This window comes from Blennius ocellaris (genome assembly GCF_963422515.1).
Source record: "Blennius ocellaris genome assembly, chromosome: 5".
NCBI classification, from domain to species: Eukaryota; Metazoa; Chordata; class Actinopteri; order Blenniiformes; family Blenniidae; genus Blennius; species Blennius ocellaris.
In genome coordinates this window covers 2,971,553-2,999,246 of record NC_137654.1, presented here as the reverse complement: position 1 = coordinate 2,999,246, position 27,694 = coordinate 2,971,553, and the positions used below count along the sequence as shown (strand labels likewise).

At 48.3% G+C, this 27,694-nt stretch overlaps 1 protein-coding gene across 1 annotated transcript in view; it reads left to right on the top strand.

Annotated features, from left to right (window-relative positions):
• Window positions 1–27,361, top strand: part of LOC308130134 (actin-associated protein FAM107A) — a gene marked incomplete at its 3' end in the record, with an annotated part of 55,563 nt that extends 28,202 nt beyond the window's left edge. The window contains exons 2-4 of the mRNA XM_080496334.1: window positions 2,941–3,040; window positions 26,438–26,579; window positions 27,215–27,361. Coding sequence (XP_080352460.1) covers window positions 2,941–3,040; window positions 26,438–26,579; window positions 27,215–27,361 — 389 coding nt within the window. The remainder of the gene's footprint in view (window positions 1–2,940; window positions 3,041–26,437; window positions 26,580–27,214) is intronic.
• Window positions 27,362–27,694: the final 333 nt, after the last annotated feature.

Genomic DNA, 27,694 nt, shown 5'->3' with positions numbered 1-27,694 from the left:
GAGATTATCATGGTGCTGTTCAGGAGAGATTATCATGGTGCTCAGGAGAGATTATCATGGTATTCAGGGGAGATTATCATGGTGTTCAGGAGAGATTATCATGGTGTTCAGGAGAGATTATCATGGTGTTCAGGAGAGATTATCGTGGTGCTCAGGAGAGATTATCATGGTATTCAGGAGAGATTATCATGGTGTTGTTCAGGAGAGATTACAATGTTGTTCAAGAGAGATTATCAAAGTGCTCAGGAGAGATTATCATGGTGTTCAGGAGAGATTATAATGGTGTTCAGGAGAGATTATGATGGTGTTGAGGAGAGATTATCATGGTGCTCAGGAGAGATTATCATGGTGCTCAGGAGAGATTATCATGGTGCTCAGGAGAGATTATGATGGTGTTGAGGAGAGATTATCATGGTGCTCAGGAGAGATTATCATGGTGCTCAGGAGAGATTATCATGGTGTTCAGGAGATATTATCATGGTGCTGTTCAGGAGAGATTATCATGGTGTTCAGTAGAGATTATCATGGTGCTCAGGAGAGATTATCATGGTGTTCAGGAGAGATTATCATGGTGCTGTTCAGGAGAGATTATCATGGTGCTCAGGCGAGAATATCATGGTGTTCAGGCGAGATTATGATGGTGTTGAGGAGAGATTATCATGGTGCTCAGGAGAGATTATCATGGTGCTCAGGAGAGATTATCATGGTGTTCAGGAGAGATTATCATGGTGTTCAGGAGAGATTATCATGGTGTTCAGGAGAGATTATCATGGTGTTCAGGAGAGATTATCATGGTGCTCAGGAGAGATGATCATGGTGCTGTTCAGGAGAGATGAGCATGGTGCTCAGGAGAGATTATCATGGTGTTCAGGAGAGATTATCATGGTGTTCAGGAGAGATTATGATGGTGTTCAGGAGAGATTATCATGGTGTTGTTCAGGAGAGATTATCATGGTGTTGTTCAGGAGAGATTATCATGTTTTTCAAGAGAGATTATCATGGTGCTGTTCAGGAGAGATTATCATGGTGCTCAGGAGAGATTATCATGGTGTTGAGGAGAGATTATCATGGTGCTGTTCAGGAGAGATTATCATGGTGCTCAGGAGAGATTATCATGGTGCTCAGGAGAGATAATCATGGTGTTCAGGAGAGATTATCATGGTGCTGTACAGGAGAGATTATCATGGTGCTGTACAGGAGAGATTATCATGGTGTTCAGGAGAGATTATCATGGTGCTCAGGAGAGATTATCATGGTGCTGTTCAGGAGAGATTATCATGGTGTTCAGGAGAGATTATCATGGTGTTCAGGAGAGATTATCATGGTGCTCAGGAGAGATTATCATGGTGTTCAGGAGAGATTATCATGGTGCTCAGAAGAGATTATCATGGTGTTCAGGAGAGATTATCATGGTCTTCAGGAGAGATAATCATGGTGCTGTTCAGGAGAGATTAACATGGTGCTGTTCAGGAGAGATTATCATGGTGTTCAAGTGAGATTATCATAATGCTCAGGAGAGATTATCATGGTGTTCAGGAGAGATTATCATGGTGTTCAGGGGAGGTTATCGTGGTATCAGGAGAGACTATCATGGTATTCAGAAGAGATTATCATGGTGCTCAGGAGAGATTATCATGGTGTTCTGGAGAGATTATCATGGTGCTCAGGAGAGATTATCATGGTGTTCAGGAGAGATTATCATGGTGCTCAGGAGAGATTATCTCCTGACCCCCCAGCGGTCCTCCACAAATACTCACCTGGTCTCTCACTCTCACTACATTCACCCTCTGACCACCACCAACCACTCTCTCTCTCACCCTCTGACCACCACCAACCACTCACTCTCTCACTACATTCACCCTCTGACCACCACCAACCACTCTCTCTCTCACTACATTCACCCTCTGACCACCACCAACCACTCACTCTCTCACTACATTCACCCTCTGACCACCACCGACCACTCACTCTCTCACTACATTCACCCTCTGACCACCACCAACCACTCACTCTCTCACTACATTCACCCTCTGACCACCACCAACCACTCTCTCTCTCACTACATTCACCCTCTGACCACCACCAACCACTCTCTCTCTCACTACATTCACCCTCTGACCACCACCAACACTCTCTCTTTCACTACATTCACCCTCTGACCACCACCAACCACTCACTCTCTCACTACATTCAACCTCTGACCACCACCAACCACTCACTCTCTCACTCTCTCACCCTCTGACCACCACCAACCACTCTCTCTCTCACTACATTCACCCTCTGACCACCACCAACCACTCTCTCTCTCACTACATTCACCCTCTGACCACCACCAACCACTCACTCTCTCACTACATTCACCATCTGACCACCACCAACCACTCTCTCTCTCACTACATTCACCCTCTGACCACCACCAACCACTCACTCTCTCACTCTCTCACCCTCTGACCACCACCAACCACTCACTCTCTCACTACATTCACCTTCTGACCACCACCAACCACTCACTCTCTCACCCTCTGACCACCACCAACCACTCTCTCTCTCACTACATTCACCCTCTGACCACCACCGACCACTCACTCTCTCACTACATTCACCTTCTGACCACCACCAACCACTCACTCTCTCACTACATTCACCTTCTGACCACCACCAACCACTCACTCTCTCTCTTACTACATTCACCCTCTGACCACCACCAACCACTCTCTCTCTCACTACATCCACCCTCTGACCACCACCATCCACTCTCTCTCTCACTACATTCACCCTCTGACCACCACCAACCACTCACTCTCTCACTACATTCACCCTCTGACCACCACCAACCACTCACTCTCTCACTACATTCACCCTCTGACCACCACCAACCACTCACTCTCTCACCCTCTGACCACCACCAACCACTCAGTGGATCTACCGGATCTGTTCCAGACGGGATCCAAGCTGAAGTCTCACCAGGTCCTTCAAGTCCCACCAAGACCACCAGGACACACAACCAGCTGCACAAGGAACTGCTGCTGGCCCACAGGAAGTGAGTAGAGACACCTGCTGCCAGGATACAGGGGGGGGGCTACCATGGTTAGCAGTCCACCTGGACAGCTGAGCAGTCCACCTGGACAGGTGAGCAGTGCATTAGGACAGGTGAGCAGTGCATTAGGACAGGTGAGCAGTGCATTAGGACAGGTGAGCAGTCCACCTGGACAGGTGAGCAGTGCATCACAGATGTCCCTCAGCTCTGGACCTGAACATGGAAGTTGATCCTCATGACATCATCATGCAGATGTTGACTGTAGCAACATGCTGGAGGCTGTTAGAACTGGAATTATGTTGATTTATCCTCATTTGTCTTATTTTCTTTTGTTCAGATTTAGTAAAGAGTCCAATGAGTATCTCGCTCGTCACTTTGTATTGTTCGTACACCTCGGCACTCGGACACAAAGGGAAACAGTGGGTTCAGGAAAACTGACTTCATGTACAGAACCTCACCGTTTCATCTGTCCAGTGAGTCAAATCCATGATTGAGGAGTTTCTGCTTTGCCGTCTTCCACCAGACTGTCTGTGGCTTCCCTCTTCTCCTTCAGCTGTAAAGCAGCGGTCATGAAGAATTCATGCAGGACTTCTCACAGACCTGTAATGAAACACCGCATGTCCTGCTGCTGTAAAGTGATCTGGTCATCAGAAGCTCAGCTCAGATTGTCTCTGGTGAAAACAGTGAGCAGTGAAAGCTCTCCTCTCAGTGGAGGCCAGTGTTACTGCCAGCCTGCAGCAGGTTCTATTGAACCTGCCTCCAGTGAAAACAGTGAGCAGTGAAAGCTCTCCTCTCAGTGGAGGCCTGCAGCAGGTTCTATTAAACCTGCTTCCATTTTAATGAATCAAAAAAGGGAGACTAACTCGACTTTTTCAAACACTTTCAAAGGAAGTGATTGTTTTAACACTTCGCAACATTTCGCATTATCCGGAACATTCTGACTTTCAGACAGAAACAACAGTTCAGGGTTCAGTCCAAGTAGAACTTCTCAATAGAACTTCTTTGTGGTGTCAAAGACAAAAACAGGCTCCGTCTCTCTGTGGCTGGTGGAAGTGCTGCTGCCCTGGTTGGTCCCATGTAGGAACTACAGAGACCACAACAAACCACTCTGGTTGGTCCCATGTAGGAACTACAGAGACCACAACAAACCATTCTGGTTGGTCCCATATAGGAACGACAGAGACCACAACAAACCACTCTGGTTGGTCCCATACTGGAACTACAGAGACCACAACAAACCACCCTGGTTGGTCCCATACAGGAACTACAGAGACCACAACAAACCATTCTGGTTGGTCCCATAAAGGAACTACAGAGACCACAACAAACCACTCTGGTTGGTCCCATGTAGGAACTACAGAGACCACAACAAACCACTCTGGTTGGTCCCATGTAGGAACTACAGAGACCACAACAAACCACTCTGGTTGGTCCCATGTAGGAACTACAGAGACCACAACAAACCACTCTGGTTGGTCCCATGTAGGAACTACAGAGACCACAACAAACCATTCTGGTTGGTCCCATGTAGGAACTACAGAGACCACAACAAACCACTCTGGTTGGTCCCATGTAGGAACTACAGAGACCACAACAAACCACTATGGTTGGTCCCATGTAGGAACTACAGAGACCACAACAAACCACCCTGGTTGGTCCCATGTAGGAACTACAGAGACCACAACAAACCACTCTGGTTGGTCCCATGTAGGAACTACAGAGACCACAACAAACCATTCTGGTTGGTCCCATGTAGGAACTACAGAGACAATAACAAACCATTCTGGTTGGTCCCATGTAGGAACTACAGAGACCACAACAAACCATTCTGGTTGGTCCCATGTAGGAACTACAGAGACCACAACCAACCATTCTGGTTGGTCCCATGTAGGAACTACAGAGACCACAACAAACCACTCTGGTTGGTCCCATAAAGGAACTACAGAGACCACAACAAACCGTTCTGGTTGGTCCCATGTAGGAACTACAGAGACCACAACAAACCACTCTGGTTGGTCCCATACTGGAACTACAGAGACCACAACAAACCACTCTGGTTGGTCCCATATAGGAACTCCAGAGACCACAACAAACCACTCTGGTTGGTCCCATGTAGGAACTACAGAGACCACAACAAACCATTCTGGTTGGTCCCATACTGGAACTACAGAGACCACAACAAACCACTCTGGTTGGTCCCATACTGGAACTACAGAGACCACAACAAACCACTCTGGTTGGTCCCATGTAGGAACTACAGAGACCACAACAAACCATTCTGGTTGGTCCCATGTAGGAACTACAGAGACCACAACAAACCACTCTGGTTGGTCCCATGTAGGAACTACAGAGACCACAACAAACCACTATGGTTGGTCCCATGTAGGAACTACAGAGACCACAACAAACCACCCTGGTTGGTCCCATGTAGGAACTACAGAGACCACAACAAACCACTCTGGTTGGTCCCATGTAGGAACTACAGAGACCACAACAAACCATTCTGGTTGGTCCCATGTAGGAACTACAGAGACAATAACAAACCATTCTGGTTGGTCCCATGTAGGAACTACAGAGACCACAACAAACCATTCTGGTTGGTCCCATGTAGGAACTACAGAGACCACAACCAACCATTCTGGTTGGTCCCATGTAGGAACTACAGAGACCACAACAAACCACTCTGGTTGGTCCCATAAAGGAACTACAGAGACCACAACAAACCGTTCTGGTTGGTCCCATGTAGGAACTACAGAGACCACAACAAACCACTCTGGTTGGTCCCATACTGGAACTACAGAGACCACAACAAACCACTCTGGTTGGTCCCATATAGGAACTCCAGAGACCACAACAAACCATTCTGGTTGGTCCCATGTAGGAACTACAGAGACCACAACAAACCATTCTGGTTGGTCCCATATAGGAACGACAGAGACCACTACAAACCACCCTGGTTGGTCCCATACTGGAACTACAGAGACCACAACAAACCACTCTGGTTGGTCCCATGTAGGAACTACAGAGACCACAACAAACCATTCTGGTTGGTCCCATACTGGAACTACAGAGACCACAACAAACCACTCTGGTTGGTCCCATGTAGGAACTACAGAGACCACAACAAACCATTCTGGTTGGTCCCATACTGGAACTACAGAGACCACAACAAACCACTCTGGTTGGTCCCATGTAGGAACTACAGAGACCACAACAAACCACTCTGGTTGGTCCCATACTGGAACTACAGAGACCACAACAAACCACTCTGGTTGGTCCCATATAGGAACGACAGAGACCACAACAAACCACCCTGGTTGGTCCCATGTAGGAACTCCAGAGACCACAACAAACCATTCTGGTTGGTCCCATGTAGGAACTACAGAGACCACAACAAACCATTCTGGTTGGTCCCATATAGGAACGACAGAGACCACTACAAACCACCCTGGTTGGTCCCATACTGGAACTACAGAGACCACAACAAACCACTCTGGTTGGTCCCATGTAGGAACTACAGAGACCACAACAAACCATTCTGGTTGGTCCCATACTGGAACTACAGAGACCACAACAAACCACTCTGGTTGGTCCCATGTAGGAACTACAGAGACCACAACAAACCACCCTGGTTGGTCCCATGTAGGAACTACAGAGACCACAACAAATCATTCTGGTTGGTCCCATGTAGGAACTACAGAGACCACAACAAACCATTCTGGTTGTTCCCATGTAGGAACTACAGAGACCACAACAAACCACTCTGGTTGTTCCCATGTAGGAACTACAGAGACCACAACAAACCATTCTGGTTGGTCCCATGTAGGAACTACAGAGACCACAACAAACCATTCTGGTTGGTCCCATGTAGGAACTACAGAGACCACAACAAACCACCCTGGTTAGTCCCAGAAAGGAACTACAGAGACCACAACAAACCAAATCAATAAACAAAAACACATTGAAATATAGAAGTTCATGACTCTGACGTGTGTGTGTATGATGTGTATGATGATGCCTCGGCGTTTAGCTTCTTCCTGAAAGAGAAGAGCAATCAGGACCCAGCAGGATCCTCTGGGACCTCTAGGTTCTGGGGATGGGGATGTTCAAGGTGAAGTAAGATGGCGCTTGTGTCCGGCTTTGCATCTGCTGCCTCTCCTCTCAGTTGTTTACTTGAATGGATTACATTATATTTTGTTATATCCAGCCTGTCAACTAAAAACTGCTATGATCACCAAACGCTTTTCGTCATTGACGGTCACATGAAGGAACTATGTGTGACCAGGGAACAGTATGAGGAGTGTTTCCCTCCACCCTTTGAATGCCCCGTGTCCTCACCTGAGTTCCTGCCGGTAGCGAAGCGTCGTACCAGGAGAAGGATCTCGAGCTGGCGTGCAATCCAGGCAGAGGAAACCGAGGGGGCTTTCGTCTTCGGCCGCTGGATCTGGACCCTGCAATCAGCGCTGCTTACGAGAGATTCCTGTCCATGGTCCGGACTGGAGTCTGGCCTGCGCACCTCCGGCTTCTGCCTCGGTGCTCCTGTTGCCGTCTGATCGGACCTTTCCGACGTGACATCTTCCCCCGCGCGAGCGTGTCCTACGAGCCGTCTCAGTGGACCATACCGCGCGGGCGCGTCCTACGAGCCGTCTCAGTGGACCATACCGCGCGGGCGCGTCCTACGAGCCGTCTCAGTGGACCATACCGCGCGGGCGCGTCCTACGAGCCGTCTCAGTGGACCATCCCGCGCGGGCGCGTCCTACGAGCCGTCTCAGTGGACCATCCCGCGCGGGCGCGTCCTACGAGTCGTCTCAGTGGACCATACCGCGCGGGCGCGTCCTACGAGTCGTCTCAGTGGACCATACCGCGCGGGCGCGTCCTACGAGTCGTCTCAGTGGACCATACCGCGCGGGCGCGTCCTACGAGTCGTCTCAGTGGACCATACCGCGCGGGCGCGTCCTACGAGCCGTCTCAGTGGACCATACCGCGCGGGCGCGTCCTACGAGCCGTCTCAGTGGACCATACCGCGCGGGCGCGTCCTACGAGCCGTCTCAGTGGACCATACCGCGCGGGCGCGTCCTACGAGCCGTCTCAGTGGACCATACCGCGCGGGCGCGTCCTACGAGCCGTCTCAGTGGACCATACCGCGCGGGCGCGTCCTACGAGCCGTCTCAGTGGACCATACCGCGCGGGCGCGTCCTACGAGCCGTCTCAGTGGACCATACCGCGCGGGCGCGTCCTACGAGCCGTCTCAGTGGACCATACCGCGCGGGCGCGTCCTACGAGCCGTCTCAGTGGACCATGCCGCGCGGGCGCGTCCTACGAGCCGTCTCAGTGGACCATACCGCGCGGGCGCGTCCTACGAGCCGTCTCAGTGGACCATACCGCGCGGGCGCGTCCTACGAGCCGTCTCAGTGGACCATACCGCGCGGGCGCGTCCTACGAGCCGTCTCAGTGGACCATACCGCGCGGGCGCGTCCTACGAGCCGTCTCAGTGGACCATACCGCGCGGGCGCGTCCTACGAGCCGTCTCAGTGGACCATACCGCGCGGGCGTGTCCTACGAGCCGTCTCAGTGGACCATACCGCGCGGGCGCGTCCTACGAGCCGTCTCAGTGGACCATACCGCGCGGGCGCGTCCTACGAGCCGTCTCAGTGGACCATACCGCGCGGGCGTGTCCTACGAGCCGTCTCAGTGGACCATACCGCGCGGGCGTGTCCTACGAGCCGTCTTAGTGAACCATACCGCGCGGGCGCGTCCTACGAGCCGTCTCAGTGGACCATACCGTGCGGGCGCGTCCTACGAGCCGTCTCAGTGGACCATACCGCGCGGGCGCGTCCTACGAGCCGTCTCAGTGGACCATACCGCGCGGGCGCGTCCTACGAGCCGTCTCAGTGGACCATACCGCGCGGGCGCGTCCTACGAGCCGTCTCAGTGGACCATACCGCGCGGGCGCGTCCTACGAGCCGTCTCAGTGGACCATACCGCGCGGGCGCGTTCTACGAGCCGTCTCAGTGGACCATACCGCGCGGGGCGCGTCCTACGAGCCGTCTCAGTGGACCATACCGCGTGGGCGCGTCCTACGAGCCGTCTCAGTGGACCATACCGCGTGGGCGCGTCCTACGAGCCGTCTCAGTGGACCATACCGCGTGGGCGCGTCCTACGAGTCGTCTCAGTGGACCATACCGCGCGGGCGCGTCCTACGAGCCGTCTCAGTGGACCATACCGCGCGGGGCGCGTCCTACGAGCCGTCTCAGTGGACCATACCGCGTGGGCGCGTCCTACGAGTCGTCTCAGTGGACCATACCGCGCGGGCGCGTCCTACGAGCCGTCTCAGTGGACCATACCGCGCGGGCTGCGCGGAGGTGCCATAGCGGTCTGCATGCATCTCCAGGTGAGCGTGACGGCTGCTAAATGCACGCTCCATAGCGAACAGGCATCCTTCCTTAATCATCTATTTTCAAATAAGCACCTTGATTTCATGGCCTTGACCGAGACTTGGCAGAGAGAACAAGATTTGACTCATCTGAATGAGTTGTGCCCCCCGAACTGCTCAGCTTTTGGGACTCCGCGGACCGCACGGCGTGGAGGAGGACTTGCACGGCGTGGAGGAGGACTTGCGCTCATTCACAAGGACTAATGCAGCCGGAGCCATTCAACTCATTCGAGCTTCAGATGACTAAGGTTGGAAACACTAATGCTTTTTATTGTGTTTTAATTTACCGACCTCCTGGTCCTGCTCGTGATTTCTTTAATGAGATTTCTGACTTTTTATCCTTGATTATCAAACTTGACAGAGTGTTGATTGTTGGTGATTTTAACTTCCACGTCAACGACTCTTCCTGTCCAGTTGCATCTGAGTTTTTAACTCTCACTGACTCATTCCATTTAAAACAACATGTTTCTGGCCCAACTCGTAAAAAAGGCCACACCTTGGATCTAGTTTTTCTTTTGGTCTGGACATAGACAGTGTGGATGTGGAGGGTGTCCTTCTGTCTGATCACTGCTGTGTGTATTTTAATGTCTCTGTTAAAGTGGACATTTGCACTCAAAATGTTGTTTGCAAAAAGCGCATTTTAAACCAATCTGCTGTTGAGAATATTTTTAGATTGTTTGATCCATGTCTTGAGGGAGCCTGTAGTAATAATGATGTGGATTCCTACATCAATTCCTTCAATGAGCATTGTGAGTCTGTGCTGAACACAGTGGCACCTGTAAAGTTTAAAGTAGTTTCCTCTAAAGATTCCCAGCCGTGGCTAAATGATGAAATTGCTTCATTCAGGAGATCATGTCTTAAGGTAGAGCGCTTATGGAAATCTACCAAACTGGAGGTGCACAGGATCCATTTAAAGGAGTTGATTGTATCTCTAAATGAAATGATAAAACGGGCAAGATCTACTTATTTTGCAAATCTGGTGAACAGGAACAAGAGAAACCCGAAGGTTGTCTTTGATACAATTCATAAAATCGTTTGGCCTTCGACTCCATTGGTGCCTGTCTTCTCTACCGATGACTGGAACAAGTTTTTGAAATACTTTATAAACAAAGTGGATGAGATCAGGGCAAATGTGAAACCACCTGATGTGAACATCACTAATGTAATTATTCCTCCTGCTTGCTCTTGGTCTGTGTTTTCTACTGTGACATTAGAGGATGTTATGATGTTATTGAAAAGAATGAAACCCTCTTCCTGCCCTTTTGATGTTATACCCACAACCTTGTTTTATAAGGTCATTGACATTGTTGCCCCTTATGTTGTTGAGCTGATCAATGTGTCTCTTGTGTCTGGGTCTGTTCCAAACTTTTTTAAACAGGCAGCGATACGTCCTCTCCTAAAAAAGCCCAACTTGGACCGTGCGGAGCCTGGCAATTATAGACCTATATCGAAATTGCCCTTTATCTCCAAAGTTGTGTAAAAGGTGGTGGTCGTACAACTGACTGCTTTTCTTCATAGTGATGAAATGTTTGACACATTTCAATCGGGCTTTCGCAAGATGCACTCGACTGAGACTGCCCTACTAAAAGTGTGGAGTGACTCTGGTCAGTTTTCAGTTTTGGTCCTGCTAGATCCGTCTGCAGCTTTTGATACTGTAGATCATAAACTGTTGCTACAGAGACTCCACACTGACTTTGATTTATCTGGGACTGTCCTGAAATGGTTGTCGTCCTATTTGACTGATAGAACTTTCACTGTGTGTATAAATAACATTATGTTGGAACCTACTCCTTTGCTGCATGGTGTTCCTCAGGGTTTCGTTCTGGGGCCTATTTTGTTTTTGTTGTACATCAGCCCTCTTGGGAAAATCATCAGCAGTTTTAAAAATGTCTCTTATCATCTCTATGCTGATTATATTTAACTGTATTTTTCATTTAAGGAGTCAGAGATGCACAGACTGTCAGAGTTGATGGATTGTCTTTCATCTGTTAAGCTGTGGCTCTGTGAAAACTGCCTTCAACTCAATCCTAAAAGACTGAGACTTTGATTATTGCTCCAGAGCAAAAAATCCCTTTGATTGCCAACCACCTTGGTTCTCTGGGCTCCTCGGTTCAGTCCAGCATTAGGAACCTTGGCGTTTGGTTTGACAAGTCTCTGTCCCTCGACAGCCATTCCAGACGTTTGGTCAAAAACTGTTTTCTCCATTTGAGGAACATCGCCAAGCTAAGGCCAATTTTATCTAACTCTGGTCTTGAAATGGTAATTCATGCTTTTATCTCATCTCGTTAAGATTATTGTAACTCCCTTTTTACTTGTTTTAACAAATCTGCTTTGAACCGACTTCAAATGGTCCAAAATGCTGCAACGCGGCTTTTAACAGGATCTAGCAGAAGATCTCACATTACTCCTATTTTATATTCTCTGCACCGGCTCCCCATCAAATTTTGAATTGATTTCAAGATTTTAGTTCTGACTTTTAGACTGTTGCAAGGTCAGGCTCCTAAATATGTGTCTGACTTGTTGTGCCCCTGGTACTCCCCCGGTCGCTCCCTTAGGTTCTCAGGCCAGAACTTCCTCACTGTTCCACGGACCCACTTTAAATCCAGAGGAGACTTGGCCTTTGAAGCTGCTGGTCCTAGACTGTGGAACGACCTTCCTTTGTCGCTGCGTGGAGCCGATCTGTGGATTCTTTTAAGAAGCAGCTGAAAACACGACTGTTCAGACAAGTTTTTAGTTGACATGGCTGTGGTTGGTTTTATCTTTTTTCCGTCATTGCTATTTTATTGTGTCCGTACTATTTTATTATTTTTATGCCTCTGTGAAGCACCTTGTGATTTTATCTGTGAAAGGTGCTATATAAATAAAGTTTCTTCTTCTTCTTCTTCTTCATGAGGGCTGCTCAGTTCCCTGCCGTCCCTCCTGCCAGTTCCCTTCCGTCCCTCCTGCCAGTTCCCTTCCGTCCCTCCTGCCGGTTCCCTTCCGTCCCTCCTGCCGGTTCCCATCCGTCCCTCCTGCCGGTTCCCTTCCGTCCCTCCTGCCGGTTCCCTTCCGTCCCTTCTGCCGGTTCCCTGCCGTCCCTCCTGCCGGTTCCCTTCCGTCCCTCCTGCCGGTTCCCTTCCGTCCCTCCTGCCGGTTCCCTTCCGTCCCTCCTGCCGGTTCCCTTCTGTCCCTTCTGCCGGTTCCCTGCCGTCCCTCCTGTCGGTTCCCTTCCGTCCCTCCTGCCGGTTCCCTTCCGTCCCTCCTGCCGGTTCCCATCCGTCCCTCCTGCCGGTTCCCTTCCGTCCCTCCTGCCGGTTCCCTTCCGTCCCTTCTGCCGGTTCCCTGCCGTCCCTCCTGTCGGTTCCCTGCCGTCCCTCCTGTCGGTTCCCTGCCGTCCCTCCTGCCGGTTCCCTTCTGTCCCTTCTGTCGGTTCCCTGCCGTCCCTCCTGCCGGTTCCCTTCTGTCCCTTCTGCCGGTTCCCTGCCGGTTCCCTGCCGTCCCTCCTGCCGGTTCCCTTCTGCCTGAAGTGTTAAGACTTGGTGAGGAAGGGCCTTGGGGGCTGCTGGTCCTGGTGCCTTGCTCCTAAGCGGTGGACGGAGACGCTGGTTGTCAATCAATCAACTCTATTTATACATCACTTTTTGTACAACAAAGTAACACAAAGTGCTTTAACAAGAATTAAAAATACATCATTAAAAAGCAAATGAACACACACATGCAGACACACACATAATGAAGACATGCCTGGTGATATGAAGACATGGAGGACACTGAGGACTAAGGTGATATGAAGACATGGAGGACACTGAGGACTAAGGTGAGGAAAGGGACACATTTTGGACTGTCCACACTGGAGGTGGTACAGCCTCTAACCACAGGGGGCGCCACCCCACAGACCCCCCCTCAGGGGGGACCAGCCAGGTCCCGGGGCAGGGAGACCAGGGGACGGCACCTCCAGCAGGATGACCTCACCTGGACACTCAACACCACACAGGAGGACCTCACCTGGACACTCAACGCCACATCAGAGGACCTCACCTGGACACTCAACACCACACAGGAGGACCTCACCTGGACACTCAACACCACACAGGAGGACCTCACCTGGACACTCAACACCACACAGGAGGACCTCACCTGGACACTCAACACCACACAGGAGGACCTCACCTGGACACTCAACACCACACAGGAGGACCTCACCTGGACACTCAACACCACACAGGTGGTCAAGAGGGCCCAACAACGGCTGTACTTCCTGAGGAGGCTGAAGACATTGGGCATGTCTCCCAGGATACTCAGGAACTTGTACAGCTGTGTGGTTGAGACACCTTAACCAGCTGCATCACACCTGGTACATCACAGCTGGTACGGCAACACTACTGTGGCAGAGTGCAGTGGCCTGCAGAGAGGATCAGCAGAACACCACTGCCTCTCTGCAGAGCCTCTACCAGCACAGGGTCCACAGTAGAGCTGCCCCCCCCCCCCCCCCCCCATCCACAACACAGACTGTCCACCTCCTCCCCTCAGGCCGGAGGTTCAGAAGCTTGAAATGCAAAACGAATGGACTGAAAAACTCTTTCTTCCCCGTTGCCATCAGATTTCTGAACAGCTTCTGACATGTTTACATTTTGCACATCTCACTTTCTCACTAATATTTTTGCACTGCTCTGTTACTTTATTTTATTTTATTTTTATATTTTTATTCTTTTTTTTGTGTACATACTTACTTATTTATGTAGGTCGGCTTTAGAGTAGACGGCAAAATAAGAATTGCATTCACTGTGAAAGCTGGCGTTTTACTGGTGATATGACAATAAAACACCTTGAACCTTGAACCTTGATCATGCAGCACTACAAATGTCTTTAATCCATTACCAAGCAATGTTTGTATCACTCCACAAAGAACAAATGTAAATGGAATTTCAGAATATTGGCAACATAATGCAGTGGCAAACTGAAATCACTGCTCAGATGGTTCAACAACAGCACTCAGCATCTCTTCCACCTAGAACAATACCCATATTTGATGGTGACCCTCTACAGTATGGACCTTTTATCATGGCATTTAAACAGGGGGTTAAAAGAAAAGTCAATTTCCAGGACTGCTTTTTATTTTTTTTTTTACTTTTTTTTTATTACTTCTATTTAGAACAGAGGGGCAGCCAAGGGAACTGGTCAGGAGCTGCTATCACATGCCAAGTGATCAAGGCTATGACAGAGCCAAGTATTTGTTAAAGGAACACTTTGGCAATGAAATGAAGATTGGAGCAGCTTACATGGGAAAAGCCTTAAGTTGGCCACCAATAAAGGTGGAGGATGCTGGCGCTCTTCAAACCTACACGTTCTTTTTGAGAGGATGTTGTAACATGATGGAAAGTCTACAGTACAGAGCAGAGATGAATGTACCATCAAACTTGAAACCGCTTGTGATGATACTTCCCTACAAAGTACGAGAAAGATGGAGAGCAGCTGCTTGTGACCTACAGGAGAGACGTGGAAGTAGAGTTTGGTTCTCTGATTTGGTCAACTTTCTGGAACATCAGATCAAAATTTTCTCTGATCCTGTCTTTGGTCACCTACAAGACACACAAACTGCGACATCCAAAGGAAGCGCTCCCACAAGAATTTCACCCAGGAATAAAAATTCTGCAACTGCGGCAGCTGTCAGCACTTCAACAAGTTTAAAGTCTGCAGAAACGCCTTTTCTCTATCAAAAAGCAAGATCTCATCATGTTGCATATGTAAAGAGGATCACACAATAGAAGACTGTGTTCATCTTAAGAACAAAGTGCATCGTGTGAAACTTGATCTTTTAAGGCAAAGCGGTGTTTGTTTTGATTGTCTAAAACCAGGTCATATCAGCAAGAGCGGCAAAAAACATTTAACATGTAACTCCAGACATCCCACAATGCTTCACAATGCAGCTAAATTCAGAACATTTGAACAGTTGGAACAACACTGTAGTCCCTCAGCAGACCTGTGCTCGTACTGGGGCCGGTACACAGGAATGTGTTCTCTCAATTGTACCTGTACAAGTAAAGGTTAAGAATGGAAACAACATTTTGGCCACTTACGCTTTTCTTGATCCAGGAAGCTCTGCTACCTTTTGTACAGAACGCTTGATGACACAGCTGAACATGGACAGTATCCAAACACATTTTCCTGCGAACTATGGGACAAGCACATCCTGTAAAGACTCATGTTCTGACTGGATTGCAAGTAGCTGGTTATGATGACAACAGGTTTCTACACTTACCTGAGGTTTACACTCAGCAAACCATGTCAGTTACAAGAAACAACATCGTAACAGAAAAAGATATCAGACGATGGCCTTACCTGCAAAAGATTAAAGTTCCTGAGCTTGAAGTTGGAGTGGATTTGTTGATTGGCACAAATGCCTCAAAGCTTTTGGAACCTTGGGAAATCAATAACATCTGTAAGGATGGACCCTATGCTGTTCGAACCCTATTGGGATGGGTGGTGAGTGGCCCACTTAGAGGAAGTGGAAGTGATGTAGGGAAGAATGGCTGCCCTACTGTCACTGTCAACAGGATCTCCATTGATTAAGTGGAACAGCTGTTAATTACACAATACAATCAAGATTTCAATGAAAGGTCATGTGATAACACTTTGTCAAGAGAAGACATGAGGTTTCTCCACATTATGGAAAAAAACAATTTGTCTTGAAAACAACCACTACTGTGTTGATTTACCCTTTAAAGTGGATATTGTCATGATGCCAAACAATCGGTGCATTGCTGAATAGCGTGTCATGGGTTTGAAAAGAAAGTTTCAGAGGAACAAGGAGTATCATCAGGAGTATGTGCACTTCCTTAATGATGTCATTAAAAGTGGTTATGCAGAACAGGTGCCTCAACAGCAACTGAATGGAATTGAAGGTAAAATCTGGTACATACCACATCATGGGGTGTATCATCCTAAGAAGAAAACATTAAGAGTTGTATTCGACTGTGGAGCAAGTTTCAAAGGCACATCTTTGAACAGCCAGCTGTTACAAGGTCCTGATCTCACAAATTCCCTTTTTGGTGTTCTTCTGAGATTTAGGCAAGAACCAGTTCCCATAATGACCGACGTTCAAGCAATGTATCACCAAGTGAAAGTTTCTCCGAAACATGTTGATTTTCTTCGGTTTTTGTGGTGGAATAATGGCGATGTGACACAGCCTTTGGTGGACTTCAGAATGAAAGTTCATATATTTGGAGCAACTTCATCACCGAGCTGTGCTAGTTATGCATTAAAGAGAGTTGCTGATGACAACAAGGCTCATTATAGTGACAAAGTGTTACAGACCATCAAACAAAACTTTTACGTGGACGATTGTTTAAAGTATGTGTCCTCAGAACAGGAAGCTTTGCAAATGGTACAAGATCTCACTGCTGCATGTGCCAAAGGAGGCTGTCGACTCTCAAAGTGGATGAGCAACAGTCGAGCAGTTATTGCAAGCATCCCTGAGGAAAAACTTTCCAAAGCATCCAAAGAGCTCAATTTGGATAAAGACAACCTACCTGTTGAAAGAGTTCTTGGATTGCACTGGTGTGCAGAATCAGACATGTTCATGTTCAAGATTGCACTGGAAAGTCGTCCATGTACCCGCCGTGGAACCTTGTCAGTGGTCAATTCTATCTATGACCCTCTTGGTTTCTTGTCACCGTTCACACTACCTCCCAAACTGATGCTCCAAGAGATGTGCAAAAGAAAAATTGGTTGGGATGAAACAATATCACAAACCTTTCTCCAGAAGTGGACACAGTGCTTGACAAGTCTGCACAAGTTGTCACTGTTAAAGGTGGAACGGTGTATCAAGCCAAAGAACTTTGGAAAGGTAAACAAGGCACAGCTGCATCACTTCTCAGATGCTAGTGAGTATGAGTATGGCACTGTTTCTAACCTGAGATTGAAAGGCATCTCTGATGAAGTAAACATTGCATTCATGGTTGGAAAGTCCAGAGTCGCTCCCATGAAACAAACCACAGTACCAAGGCTTGAACTCACAGCTGCTGTATTAGCTGTCAGACTGGATAAGGTGATTAAAAGAGAGCTTCAACTGGAGTTGGACCAGTCAGTGTTCTGGACCGATAGCACAACAGTGCTTAATTATTATCCCCCGCCGTGGCTGATAGGCCCCGAAGGGGGATCTTGAAACAGTCTCCGTCCGTACGTCCGTCCGCTCGAACGTTTCTACCTATATCTCGGCAACCCCTGGGCCCACAGTGACCAAACTTCACATGTGGATACATCTCAGAGGGGGAAGGGATACTATGGTGACCTTGACCTAATTTGCATATTAAGTAGGTCACAGGGTCACGAAGTGCTTAAAAACACATTTTGGGCTCTGGAGGCCTAGGTTTTTGAGCTAGGGCTCTGAAATGTTATACACACATGATACACACTCCAGGGATAACCTCCAGTCCACCAAGTGACCTGACCTTGACCTTGAAGATTGGTAGGGTCTGAAGTTTGCTCGTCATGGTTGCACAATACATGTATTTTCATATAAACATTTCTCCTCATTTCTCAGCAGTTCCTGGGCCCACAGTCACCAAACTTCACACATGGACACTCCACCTGGGGAGAAGGGGCACCATGGTGACCATGACCTCATTTGCATATCAGGTCACAGGGTCACTAAGTGCATAAAAACACCTTTTGGGCTCTGGAGACGTATTTTGACATAGCTTATGAAGAAGACCTTTCAGATTCTACATAATTTTCTACTAGAACACCCTCTAGTGTACCAAGTGTGCTGCCTTAGAGCTGGCTTTGTGAGAAAATATAAAGCCCTCCGGCGGGGGATTAGCCGAGCAACGGCCTTCTTGTATTGCAAGTGAAACAAAGAGATTCCACACATTTGTAGCAAACAGAGTGGCTGTTATTGGAGAAGTTACAGAGGCGGCCCAGTGGAGGTACATTGGCTGAAAACAGAACCCGGCTGATGAGGCGTCAAGAGGACTGTCAGCTGATGATTCTCTGAGATCTGAGCGATGGCTGAAAGGACCAGAGTTTCTGCTGACTGAGGAGAGGACCTGGCCAAAACAGGAGGTAAACAAACCTGCCGTCAGCTTGGACGACCCTAAGGTCAAACAAGACCTCACGGTTAACGCTTGTGTTGTTGATGATGCATCTAATACTATGAACAAGCTTCTGAAGTATTTTTCAGATTGGAAAAAACTGAAAACTTCAGTTGCCTGGTTTTTGAAGTTTAAAGACCTGCTTCAACATCTAAGGAAACAAGATAAAACATGCAATAAGAACAAAGGACATCAGAAACACAAAGCAAAGACAAAGGTTCACCCATTGACACGGGATGACTTACATAATGCATAATTGGAAATCGCACGCCTCTGCCAACAGCAAAGATTTCAAAAAGAAATATCTCTCTTGGAGAAAGGAGTATCATCTGTGCCAGCCAACAGTGACATCTACAGGTTGGATCCCGTACTCCAAGATGGGCTGTTGAGAGTAGGAGGCCGCCTGACAAGGTCATCCATGCCTGAGATGGTAAAACATCCAATAATTCTGTCTAAAGATCAACCCATATCCAGACTTATCTTACAACATATTCATAAGCAAGTGGGTCATTCTGGACGTAACCATATGATATCTACGCTTCGAAAAACCTACTGGATAACAAATGCAAACTCAGCCTGCAGGAAAATCATTGCTGAATGTGTTATGTGTCGTTGTCTTCAAGGGAGAGTTGGAGAACAGAAGATGTCTGACCTTCCAGCTGAAAGAATCCTTTCAGACTTGCCACCCTTTACTAATGTTGGCGTGGATTATTTCGGCCCTATTGACATAAAAAGAGGTCGCATCCTGGTCAAAAGGTATGGCGTGATCTTCACATGCATGACCAGTCGAGCAGTACACCCTGAAGCAGCACTTACAACAGATTCATGCATAAACGCCATTCGACGTTTCATGTGTCGACGTGGGCAAATCTCCAGCCTCAGATCAGACAACAAGACTAATTTTGTTGGAGCCGAAAGAGAATTAAAGGAAGCTCTTACAGCCCTGGATCACAACAAAATACAAAGTACTCTGGCAAAAAGAGGAATAGCATGGACATTCAACCCTCCTGCTGGATCTCACTACGGTGGAACATGGGAGCGGATCATTGGCCTCATAAGAAATGTGCTGTATTCCATTGTCAAACAGCAAACCATGGATGATGAGAGCTTTTGTACCATTCTTTGTGAGATTGAAGCTATTCTCAACAGTCGCCCAATAACTAAACTGTCTGATGACCCTAATGACCTGGAAACACTTACACCCAACCACATTCTTCTGTTGAAAGCCAAACCCCTTCTTCCTCCTGGACTTTTTGATGAAAATGATACATACATCAAACGAACATGGAGACAGGTACAGTACCTGTCGGATGTATTTTGGAAGCGGTGGGTAAGGGAGTACCTTCCACTGCTCCAAGAAAGACAAAAGTGGACAAAGCCACGGAGGAATTTTTTCTGTGGATGACATTGTTACTATCATGGACCCTTCTGCCCCAAGAAGTTCATGGCTGATGGGTAAAGTGACCAAAACCTTTCCAGACAGGAGACGTGTCGTCCGGTCAGTTCCGCTTCAGACCAAGACGGGCTTTCTGGAGAGGCCTATCACAAAGCTCTGCATGTTATTGGAGACATGCAATTAAGAACTGTTATTAAAGACTGAAATATGGACATTGACTTCTGAAAGAAAGAAGATTTGCACATACACCTTTTTTGGCTCCTTTTATGAAATGTATATGTGTATGTAATTGTAGTGCACACCAACACAATTATGGGGCCGGTGTGTAGGAGCCATTCTTTTTTGTTGTGCATGTGTTTTACTTTTACTTCTTAAATACAGTTAAGAAGGACATCAGTCGGCCTTGTGTCACCAGGAGACACTGTCACATACAGCTGTGTGTCATCAGGAGACACTGTCACATACAGCTGTGTGTCATCAGGAGACACATACAGCTGTGTGTCATCAGGAGACTCTGTCACATACAGCTGTGTGTCATCAGGAGACACTGTCACATACAGCTGTGTGTCATCAGGAGACACTCTCACATACAGATGTGTGTCATCAGGAGACAATGCCACATACAGCTGTGTGTCATCAGGAGACACTGTTACATACAGCTGTGTGTCATCAGGAGACACTGTTACATACAGCTGTGTGTCATCAGGAGACACTGTTACATACAGCTGTGTGTCATCAGGAGACACTGTCACATACAGCTGTGTGTCATCAGGAGACACTGTCACATACAGATGTGTGTCATCAGGAGACACATACAGCTGTGTGTCATCAGGAGACAGTGTCACATACAGCTGTGTGTCATCAGGAGACACATACAGCTGTGTGTCATCAGGAGACACTGTTACATACAGCTGTGTGTCATCAGAAGACACTGTCACATACAGCTGTGTGTCATCAGGAGACACTGTCACATACAGCTGTGTGTCATCCGGAGACACTGTCACATACAGCTGTGTGTCATCAGGAGACACATCAAGCTGTGTGTCATCAGGAGACACATGCAGCTGTGTCATCAGGAGACACTGTCACATACAGCTGTGTGTCATCAGGAGACACATGCAGCTGTGTCATCAGAAGACACTGTCACATACAGCTGTGTGTCATCAGGAGACATAGTCACATACAGCTGTGTGTCATCAGGAGACACTGTCACATACAGCTGAGTGTCATCAGGAGATACTGTCACATACAGCTGTGTGTCATCAGGAGACACTGTCACATACAGCTGTGTGTCATCAGGAGACACTGTCACATACAGCTGTGTGTCATCAGGAGACACATACAGCTGTGTGTCATCAGGAGACACTCTCACATACAGATGTGTGTCATCAGGAGACAATGTCACATACAGCTGTGTGTCATCAGGAGACACTGTTACATACAGCTGTGTGTCATCAGGAGACACTGTCACATACAGCTGTGTGTCATCAGGAGACACTGCTACATACAGCTGTGTGTCATCAGGAGACACTGTCACATACAGCTGTGTGTCATCAGGAGACACTGTCACATACAGATGTGTGTCATCAGGAGACACATACAGCTGTGTGTCATCAGGAGACACATACAGCTGTGTGTCATCAGGAGACACTGTCACATGCAGCTGTGTGTCATCAGGAGACACTGTTACATACAGCTGTGTGTCATTAGGAGACACTGTCACATACAGCTGTGTGTCATCAGGAGACACATACAGCTGTGTGTCATCAGGAGACACTGTCACATACAGCTGTGTGTCATCAGGAGACACTGTTACATACAGCTGTGTGTCATCAGGAGACACATACAGCTGTGTGTCATCAGGAGACACTGTCACATACAGCTGTGTGTCATCAGGAGACACTGTCACATACAGATGTGTGTCATCAGGAGACACTGTCACATACAGCTGTGTGTCATCAGGGGACACATACAGCTGTGTGTCATCAGGAGACACATGCAGCTGTGTCATCAGGAGACACTGTCACATACAGCTGTGTGTCATCAGGAGACACTGTTACATACAGCTGTATGTCATCAGGAGACACATACAGCTGTGTGTCATCAGGAGACACATACAGCTGTGTGTCATCAGGAGACACATACAGCTGTGTGTCATCAGGAGACACTGTCACATACAGCTGTGTGTCATCAGGAGACACTGTCACATACAGTTGTGTGTCATCAGGAGACACTGTCACATACAGCTGTGTGTCATCAGGAGACACTGTCACATACAGCTGTGTGTCATCAGGACTCAACTCAACTCAAATGTATTTATAAAGGGCTTTAAGCAGCCGTAGCTGAGACAAAGTGCTGTACATTGAAATAAAAATATGAGGCAAAATAAAAACATTAAAACAATAAAAAAGTTAGAACAATAAAAACAATCAGATGGTAAAACAATAAACAAAACATAAAAAGTTAGAACAATTAAAAAAAAAGGAAAGGCACTAAAACCAGAGCAGAGTCTCACGCTGAGGTAAAAGCCAAAGAATAAAAATGGGTTTTAAGACGAGTTTTCGAAATGGACAGTGAGGGGGCTTGTCTAACAGGGGGGGGGGGGGGGGGGGGGGGGCATTCCAGAGGACCTGAGGCACCGAGCAGGAGCGTATGGATGAAGAAGCTCGGAGAGGTACGGTGGGGCCAGACCATTTAAAGATTTAAAAACAAATAAAAGAATCTTAAAACGGACTCTAAAATGCACAGGCAGCCAGTGGAGGGAAGCCAGGATGGGGGTGATGAGCTCACAGCAGCGTTCTGCACCAACTGGAGGGTGAGGGAAGACTGGTGACTCCACAATAAAGTGAGTTGGTGAGGGAAGACTGGTGACTCTACAATAAAGAGAGTTGGTGAGAGAAGACTGGTGACTCCACAATAAAGAGAGTTGGTGAGAGAAGACTGGTAACTCCACAATAAAGTGAGTTGGTGAGGGAAGACTGGTGACTCCACAATAAAGTGAGTTGGTGAGGGAAGACTGGTGACTCCACAATAAAGTGAGTTGGTGAGGGAAGACTGTTGACTCCACAATAAAGTGAGTTGGTGAGGGAAGACTGGTGACTCCACAATAAAGAGAGTTGGTGAGAGAAGACTGGTGACTCCACAATAAAGTGAGTTGGTGAGGGAAGACTGGTGACTCCACAATAAAGAGAGTTGGTGAGAGAAGACTGGTGACTCCACAATAAAGTGAGTTATAATAATAAGCTGGAGTTCACTATAGCCCCTCTCTGCCGGTCCAGTTTAAAATCACTGTCCATTTTAAAGCCCAAGTTGGAGACGAACGGCTTTATGTATTGTCTCAGAGGACTGAAATTGACTGAGGGCGGTTCACTAGCGGCGCTCGGGCCGAACACCATCACTTTTGTCTTTTTTTCATTAAATTTTAAAAAGTTCAGCAACATCCAGGTTTTGATGTCTTCAAGACAAGACAGAAGTACTTTCAATGAGGCATTGTCCTTTTTTAGTGGCACATAAATCTGGCTGTCGTCTGCATAAAGGTGAAAAGAGATGCCGTGTTTCCTCAGAATGGCACCCAGGGGAAGCAGGTACAGGGAGAAGAGCAGTGGCCCTAAAATAGAACCTGCGGAACCCCATATAACAGTGGCGCAGTGTGGGACTCAGAGCCACCAAGGAGTGTACTCATGGATCTTCCCCAAGATAAGATCTGACCCAATTTAGGGCAGTACCACCAATGCCCACTAGGTGCTGCAGACGCGATACTAAAATATTGTGGTCCACAGTGTCGAACGCTGCAGTCAGGTCCAGCAGGACAAGGACCACATGGTCACCGCCGTCAACCACCACGAGGACATCATTAAAAAGTCTTAAAAGGGCTGACTCAGTACTATGCAATGTTTTAAAACCAGACTGGAAAACCTCCAGGGTATCATGCTCAACTAGGAATGATTTCAACTGAGCATGGACAATTTTCTCCAGGATTTTGATATAAAAGGCAGCTTGGAGATAGGTCTGTAGTTGGCTAGCATACCACGATCAAGACCAGGTTTCTTAAGTAGGAGTTGCACCACAGCATGTATAAAACTTTGGGGGACAACACCAGAGTCTTCTGGTGTTGTCCCCCAAAGTCTAAACTGCTGTTAACAATGGCCAGAACTGACAGCCCTATACAAGGAAAAACCTCTTTAAAGAAGTGAGGCGGGACAATGTCACAGGGAGAGCCGGACGGCTTCATCTGGACAACCACTGTCTGCAGTGCAATCAAGGACACTGGTTCAAAGGCATCAAGCACAGCTGGGGGAGAAACGTGGTCAGAGGGGTCAGATGCAAGTGTGGTAATGAGAGCCCTCGCGGTAGCAACTTTATCAATAAAGAAGTGCAGGAAGCTATTGCACATTTCTGGGGATTCCTCTGTGAACACAGGCTGAGGTGAGTCCAGAACAGACTCTATGGTGTTAAATAACACACCAGGGTTGTGAGAATTAGACTAAATAATGTTGGACAGGTCCTCTGTTCTGGCCTCTGTGACGGCGGTCTGGTAGCAGCGCCAGCAGTCTTTCAGGATTAGAAGTGAAACCTGCAGCTTGTCCTTTTTCCATTTGTGCTCGGCTTTACGGCACTCCTGTCTGGCTGCTCGAGTTCTAGCATTGAACCAGGGCTCAGGTTTAGTTTTGGGCTGCACAGTTTTAAGAGGAGCCACAGAGTCCAGTATGCCTCGGCAGGAGGAATGAAACAAGGAGACACATACAGCTGTGTGTCATCAGGAGACACTGTGTGTCATCAGGAGACACATACAGCTGTGTGTCATCAGGATAGGGTTAGGGTCACGCCGCCCACACTCGTCCTCTTCAGTTCTCGCTCTCTCTGGTCCACAGTTCACTTCACAGACTGAAGCCACGACAGTAGTTTGTTACTCTTCATTTTTTAAAGCCTCCACCTTGCCGTCAATTCCTACCTGCTACCGCGAATAACTGTTGTAGTCAGCGCATTGATATTTATTTCTGTGATTCTTTGGCGTACCACTGGAGGGAGCCCCAAGCACCACTAGTGGTACGTGTTCCACACTTTGAGAATGGCTGTGTATAAAACTCAGCTTGAGTGCTGAGGCAGGAGTCCTGGAGCCAAGAGTTCAGACCACAAAGCCTGGAGAAACGCTCATCACTGAGGAAGTGAGTGGGGATGGACCCGCTGATAAAACCGACTTCCCACAGCCTCCCAGGTGAGAGAAGAGCTTTTAAAATCCACTTTGAGCTGCTGGGGCCGAATGGTGTTGTTGGTGCAGATGTGGACGATCAGCCGGTGAATGGATGATGGTGCAGAGCTGGTGAGCGGTGAGGTGGGCTAGCCGCGGTGAGGACCGGAGCTGGTGAGCGGTGAGGCGGGCTAGCCGCGGTGAGGACCGGAGCCAGTGAGCGGTGAGGCGGGCTAGCCGCGGTGAGGACCGGAGTCGGTGAGCGGTGAGGCGGGCTAGCCGCGGTGAGGACCGGAGCTGGTGAGCGGTGAGGCGGGCTAGCCGCGGTGAGGACCGGAGCCGGTGAGCGGTCCGTCTGCAGCCCCGGGCAGAAGGCTGGGAGAGCAGGCGGCTCCGCCGGCACCGCAGCGTCCTGCAGCAGTCTCCGTCTCACGGTGGAGGAAGTCGAGGCCGAGGTGGAACTGGGAGCTGGCTCAGTGAATCCGGGGCCAGAGTCCATGTGTTCCTCCTGGGAGAGGGCCTGTAGCGGCTGGAGAGGTGGAGCAGGGGTGGATGGACACGATCAGCTGGGGTTCCGATTGCAGCGATGCCATCTTAAGTGACTGGCTGTGGGCCAATTCCAGACACCAGTTTAGGAGGTTGAAGTTTGTCCGAGAGCCGCTGGATTTCCTCCTTGAGGCCGGTGATTGTACCGGCTTCTTGTGAGTGTTTGCTGCCGCCCATCTCGGCCTGTCCTGGCCTATCCTAAGCAGTGGTCGTGGGTGCTGGTTGTCCAGCATCTCACTCCCAAGCGGTGGACGCAGATGCTGGTTGTCCTGGCATCTTAATAATAATGCATTGGTTTTATACAGCGCTTTTCGAGATACTCAAAGACACTTTACATTGCATAATTCATTCAGTCCATACTGGATGGTGGTAAACTACGTCTGTAGCCACAGCTGCCCTGGGGCAGACTGACCAACCAACCAACCAACCAACCAACCAACCAACCAACCCAACCCAACCCAACCAACTGACCTAACCCAACCCAACAACCACCCAACCAACCAACCAACCAACCCAACCCACCCAATCCAACCCAACCCAACCCAACCCAACCCACCCAATCCAACCGACCAACCAACCAACCAACCAACCAACCAACCAACCAACCAACCAACCAACCAACCAACCAACCAACCAACCAACCAACCAACCAACCCAACCCAACCCAACCCAACCCAACAACCGACCAACCACCCAACCCACTGAGTTGCAGTGAGTTTAGGGAGTGTCATAGTCCATGACCAGCCTGTATGTTCATGTCCCACAGGGGTCTGGCTTTGAGCAGCAGGTCGGAGCTTCAGCAGGTGCTGGAGAGGAGGAAAAGGGTGCAAAGTGACCAATGTGACGAACAAGTGACCAGGAGTCCTCTGGAGGACGAGCTCCTTAGACGTCAGCAGAAGCAACACCAGGTGAGCGCCTATATTGCCATGATTCAATCTTCACTGGTTGGTATTGGCCATTCAGGTGGAGACGGTCTTTCAACTGTACCCCGGGTCTTACTGGTGGCTGGACCTGAATCGCCCCGCTGGAGGGATGAACTGCCCTTCCAGGTCTGGATTGAAACCTGGTCTGTGGGATCCGGAAGCTCTGGGTCCTGCGCACTCACAAACAGAGAATTAGTCATTATTAATCATCTCTCCAAAAATATCTACAAACAAATTACAATATGTAATTAAATTCATTCGTCATATTTACAGAATTCTAATGATTAAATAATTGTGATCAATTTACCGGTATATCTGGTGAAAGGATATCAATTCTAGTAATATATTACGCTAAGCCATTTGATGGAACATGTGAATGCAGCTCATGTCTAACTGAAGAGGGGAGTCGTGGTTAGAATCATCGGTTATGGGCCTTTGTGATCTCCTCTCAACACACCAGGTTCTTCCCTCAGTGGTGTGTGTGTGTGTGTGTGTGTGTGTGTGTGTGTGTGTGTGTGTGTGTGTGTGTGTGTGTGTGTGTGTGTGTGTGTGTGTGTGTGTGTGTGTGTGTGTGTGTGTGTGTGTGTGTGTGTGTGTGTGTGTGATGTGGTGTCTTCTAGAAGGCGAGGGAACTCGGTGAGGAGGAGCGAGGGGAAGCCCAGCTGATGGAGTTTGTTCGCGTCCGACAGAACCTGCGGAAGATCCACTTAGTGATCCAGGACAAGGCTGCGAGTCCCCGACGTCCTGCAGAGGAAGGAAGACTTTAGCCATTGTACATGTGTCCTCAGACGGAAAGCGCTTGCTCATCACTTTCGACCAACTCAATTCAAACTTTTTTCCAAGATGCATACAAATTCTCTGAGGCTGATGACATATTAATTGAAAGCTTATGAAAAAATGTCCTTCCTTGTCCAAGTCTTTTTAAAACTAAGTTCCAGGTATTTAACATCTTCATTATTTGATCTGTTCTGGGATTACAAATGTATTAACATCTATATGTAGTCTGTGTTCACATATTGAGATGGGTGGAGGGATGAGTGGATGGATGGATGGATGAGTGGATGGATGGATGGATGGATGGATGGATGGATGGATGGATG